This window comes from Neophocaena asiaeorientalis, unplaced genomic scaffold, assembly GCF_003031525.2.
Source record: "Neophocaena asiaeorientalis asiaeorientalis breed wild unplaced genomic scaffold, Neophocaena_asiaeorientalis_V1.1 scaffold1090, whole genome shotgun sequence".
Lineage (NCBI taxonomy): Eukaryota > Metazoa > Chordata > Mammalia > Artiodactyla > Phocoenidae > Neophocaena > Neophocaena asiaeorientalis.
Window position 1 is genome coordinate 547395 of NW_020175322.1, and position 5091 is coordinate 552485.

General features: G+C 47.8%; 1 protein-coding gene across 1 annotated transcript; it reads right to left on the reverse strand.

The window, feature by feature from the left end:
• Positions 1-1427: 1427 nt before the first annotated feature.
• MRPL53 (mitochondrial ribosomal protein L53) lies at positions 1428-4265 on the reverse strand. Its single transcript, XM_024765659.1, has 3 exons — positions 4130-4265; positions 3919-4031; positions 1428-3826 (listed from the first exon to the last, which is right to left on the reverse strand). The coding sequence occupies exons 1-3, from the start codon at positions 4219-4221 to the stop codon at positions 3693-3695; spliced, it is 339 nt and encodes a 112-aa protein (XP_024621427.1). The 5' UTR covers positions 4222-4265; the 3' UTR covers positions 1428-3692.
• Between the last annotated feature and the right edge of the window lie 826 nt (positions 4266-5091).

A 5091-nucleotide genomic window follows, 5' to 3' on the forward strand; every position in this document is an offset into this window, starting at 1 on the left:
CGGGGAGACCCGGAGAGATGGCCACAAAGCCCGGGTCCCTGCTCGCCTCCTAGGCTCGCGCGCAGCGCCTGGAACACCACTGATATGTCAGCCGCACCCACCGGCCCGTGCCTCCCCCTCCGCTTCCGCAGGAAGTCCCGCCCCTCCACGTCAGGTTAAGCCCCACAGCAAAACAGCGCGGCGTGGCGTAGGGCTGGTCCCTGGGGTCGGCCTTCTGGGCCGCGTCCACTGGATCGGCGTTTATTTGGCGTTCTCACGCAGTTGACAGGCTAGTAGGAAAAACCAATCACATTTGTCTTTTTTTTTCTTTTAATAACTACTGTACATTAAGAGCACGAGACGCTGTCCTAAGTGTTTTACATTTAACCGCTCCCCATATCGCCCCAATCAGGTGGCTGAAAACCGTGGCCTAGAAAATTCAAGTAACTTGGCCCTGGCTACAGAGCCAGGAAGCGGCTACCTTGGAACCCAGGTGTATCTGAATCATATTGTCCACACCTATGCCTTCTTTCCTAGTGAAATGGAGTGGATCCAAGAGGATCTGTGATTTTAGATGTCATACCTCCACTCAGTCTAGGATTCCTTATCTAGATAAACCCTAAAAGGACCATAATGGTGGTGGCTGTACTTTTTTTTCTTTTTCCTTTTCTACAACCCAGGAAGCAAAGGCGCTTAGAGGAAAGATTGCTTATGTCCAGGTCAGGGAAGGCTGCAGGAAAGAGGTAGCATCTGCACCTGATGTTCTCCTAGAAGGGCCAAGATTACATTTGATGATGATTCAGAAATGCAACTTAGGGCTTCCCTGGTGGTGCAGTGGTTGAGAGTCCGCCTGCCGATGCAGGGGACATGGGTTCGTGCCCCGGTCCGGGAAGATCCCACATACCGCAGAGCGGCTAGACCCGTGAGCCATGGCTGCTGAGCCTGCACGTCCGGAGCCTGTGCTCCGCAACAGGAGAGGCCACAACAGTGAGAGGCCCGCGTACCGCAAAAAAAAAAAAAAAAAAGAAATGCAACTTAGATTCATAGTTACTTCTCTCCAACAGCTCAGCCTAAAAGGTGTTTTCATAAAGTACAAATCTCTATCATCCTCTAAAAAAACCCTACTCCACACCCTTATGCTAGTCTAGCTATAATCACACCTCCCATCCAAACTCTAATTATACAAAACTACTATTTTATGCTGCACACCCACTTCTTCTTTCACTATAATCTGACTTCTGGCCCCACCCTCCACTGGTAGACTTTTTACTCATTTAACAATCACCTTCTGACCAAACCCAATGGTCAGTACTTTCTTGCTACCACTGCACCTGGTCCACACCTATTCAATATATTGTAGCACTTAGTATACACACCTGAGTTTCACCATTCATCTTTGTATCTCAGTACTAATCAGTTGAAGTCACAAGGTTGATGCTAAATATTGGTAAATTCAACAAAAGTTTATTGCACACTCTGTATCAGGCACTATGCAAGGTGCGGGGGACACAGAGAAAACAGCCCCAACCTCAAGTTCAAAATCTATAAGCACAGTGCCAGCACTCAATCCGTGTTTACAGCAGTGTTTGAACCATCCCTGTTTTTACAGATGAGAGTAGTTAATCTGGCCAAGGATAATAGCCAGTTAACCATGGACCTGAAGAACTCAAACCTGGGTTGTATCCTCTCGTCAATGAAGAGGCCTATAACACATGGCCTCTTAGATGCTATGCTATGCTCACTCAATATTCTAGGCAGTTTACAGATATGTTTATTTATTGATTGATTGATCTTTGGCCGCACTGCATGCAGGGATCTTAGTTCTCTGACCAGGTATTGAACCCGTGCCCCCTGCAGTGGAAGAGCAGAGTCTTAACCACTGGACCACCAGGGAAGTCCCAGATATCAATTCATTTAATCTCTCAACAGTTCTATGAGGTAGGTACTATTATCCCCATTTTACGAATGAAGAAACAGGCACTGAGAGACTAAGTAATGTGTCCAAAGTTACATAGCTACTTAAGGGAAAACCTAGGATTTCAATCCCAGGCATTCTGGCTTTTTACTACACTTATACTGTCTCCTGATAGTTTTCTTTCCTTTAAGGGAGAGGGGGGGAAAACCAGTCCTTTGAAAATATCACCGTCTTAAGAGAGAAGTAGTAATGGGGTAGGAGGAAATATATTTGGTGAAGTACACAGCAGCCAGTGTCCAGAGATTCTTGATTGCCTAGCTGAATATTCTGAAGTTTTTCTCTAAACCACTGGCTATCAACCATTTTTTCCTACAACCTGCAGTAAGAAATAATTCTATACTGCAACCAAGTACATGCAGATAGACACACATACACATACTTTATATAATACCTATATCTATATTCATGATATGCTTAAAACAAGTTTCTCAAAGAATATTTCCCAGTCCATGTGCCATCCACTGATACCTTTTATTCTATTTGTTTTTTAAAGGCTGATTTAACCCCCTAAATTCACTTCATGATCCACATTAATGGGCGGTAACCTAGTATGAAAAACACTTCAGGCAGGGTGCCTAAAAAGTACTTTAGGCACTGTTCTCTGAAACAAGTTGTAATAATAAAACCAATGATATGCTTTAGAAAGATAAAAGTAAGCAGCAGCAACAGTTAGCAAAAAGGAGACCCAGGTGGGAGAATGCAACAATAATACAGGAGAGTGAATGGAAATGTAGAGAACATTTCAGCAGCTTTTGTTTAAGACAGAATATTATGAACTTACTGACTGGATATTCAGGGAGCGGGCAGAACCAGAGGTAATGCTGTGGTTTCCAGCTCAAGTGGCTGAGCAGATGAAGTGCCTTTTAAAGGAATGAGGAAGTCAGGGGAGGAGGCAAGTACAGCTGACCCTTAAACAATGGGGGTGGCGATGGGAGTTAGGGGCCCAACTGCTCCACAGAGTTGGGAATGGGGGGATAACTTTACAGTCAGCACCCACAGTTCCACAACCGCAGATTCAAACAACCACAGATCGTGTAGTACTTGTACTATGTATTTATTTGAAAAACAGGCGTGTAAAAGGACCTCTGCAATTCAAACCTGCATTGTTCAAGGGTCAACTTTAGAGAGTATGTAAGATTATCGGGTTAGGGTTAGACAAAGAGTGTTGGTGGAATTTGAAGAAAATTGGTAGTAAGTACCCTGACTATAGCACAGAATCTGAGATTAGAGCCAAACAGAAATGTAGGGTTTAACCCAAGAGGGTAGTTCAAGTCATGACAGAATATGAGATGCCCCAAAAATAAAAGAGAGAAGAGAAAGAAGGAGAGTAGTATGCCTTTATGGTTAAAAGAAGAAAATGGACCTGAGTGGAAAAGAAGTTACACAAGGGAGGGAATTAAGAGTGGCAGGTGCTACTGAAATGGAAAAAAGAGGACTGAGATAACAGCATTTTTAATAAGCGTAAGAGGTACCTTGAGTAGTGTTGGAAGAAGCCAAATTCAAAAGGGTTAAGCAGAGAGTGATGGTAAGAAAGTGAAATAAAATTCAAATTTGTCCAGACCCCTCCCCATCTTGTCTCATCCCAGAAACACTGGTTGGATTTGTAGTCACGGGGCTCTTTTCTCTTTTGCGCTCTGTGGTCTTCTAGATAGTGATTTGAGTAATTAAGTCAAGCTCTTCTTAGATGTGTCCTTAGCAGTCTTAGGTGAAAACCTGCTTGTTGGTCTCTTCCGCGCTGTCAGCGCCCGGTACTGGCGCCCGGCTTGTCCCCGCTTCCCGCCGCACCCCTGGCCTGGATGTGGGAGGCGAAGGCAGTGAGCATTTCCTGGGCGGTGAGGTGCGCGCCGCGCATAATCAGGCGATGCCCGTCTCCTGGGGAAGAAACAAACGAGTCAGGTACCGGGAGGACGGCGGGGCCAGCGCCGAGATCTAGCGACTCCCTCCCGACTCCCAACCAGACCCACCGAACAGCACGTCCACGCAGGGCTCGGAGCCGTCATGTCTCACGTCCGCTATCACCGAGCAGTTGAGGTTGGTGCAGCGAACTTTCTCGCTGCTCACGGCCTGGAGGAAGGTCCTGCGGTGAGAAAACGGAGTGAGCGCCCGGCAGAGGGGGCTAGACCCCCGGCGGGAGGAAGGCGCGCCCCTCGCGTCCGCACTCCTTCCCCCTCGTACCTTGTTGACTCCACGTTCTTCTCGAAAGGGCAGAATTGAACCCGAACCTGCTTGACAGAGCGGAGTCCGAGCCGAGCCAAGGCCGCTGCCATGGTGACCCTCACCCCGGAAGGACTCGTGCGGGCGGAAGTGTCGCTAGTGCGAGACGCTGTGGACTGCTACGCGCTTCCGCAGTCCCCCGACCTCCGCCTCGTGCGGCTTCTCTGACACGGTCGGTGGTGCTGGTCCCCAGGCCGCCGCCCTGGGCTCCCCAGCCGAGAAGAGGAGGAAGGCCAGGAGGGAGACAGATGATTTCGGCACAGGGTATGGGGCGCCCAAAGTACACGGTCAGTAAACACAACCTGTCATTAATAGTCCCCTTTATCACGGTGAAGACAATAAATAGTGCAAAAGCCGTTTGCACCTGGCTCCGATAACACGTCTTTTGCAGCCTTTACTCCTCTGTACCCTGCTGTGCCAGATCTACGTTAACACCGTCTTAAGTGCTGGTCCCTTCCAAGGAGAGGGCACCACCACGGCAGGGATTATAAACCTACCAGAGGGTAAACTCCACTCAGGTAGTTTAAGATTAAACACATGGAACTCTGGAGTAGCGAAGCTTACACGTGAAGGTCCTACAGCCCAGTATTCTTAAATGACTAAAAATAGTGATGGGGAGGGGAGTGCAGGGTACTATTATATAGTATACGCTGTGGGACTGATTTAGGTGTATAAATTCCTATTCCACCTGTGTGGTTCCTGATGAATTAACTTTGTAGTAGTGTCCCGAACTTTTAGTGTTCAGCCTGGCTCCTGGGACTTAAGAGGAAGTGGCGTCTAGGCTCCCTGCTTTCTATTGCTTTTCCTCTTTCCCTTTCCCCTGGGATCCAACCCTAAAGCCTTACTCCCAGCATCTAGCCCCTTACTGCTAGTGTCTAGCTCTGAGATGTCTTCACTGATGGGGAACTAAGCCCAAGCCTCCC

Excerpts from the sequence above, each read along its gene's own strand:
- MRPL53 (XM_024765659.1), bottom strand. The coding sequence starts at position 4,221 with ATGGCAGCGGCCTTGGCTCGGCTCGGACTCCGCTCTGTCAAGCAGGTT. Across the intron at positions 4,032-4,129 it reads AAGAACGTGGAGTCAACAAG|GACCTTCCTCCAGGCCGTGA; the intron begins GTACGAGGGGGA and ends TTCTCACCGCAG. Across the intron at positions 3,827-3,918 it reads CTGCGTGGACGTGCTGTTCG|GAGACGGGCATCGCCTGATT; the intron begins GTGGGTCTGGTT and ends TTTCTTCCCCAG.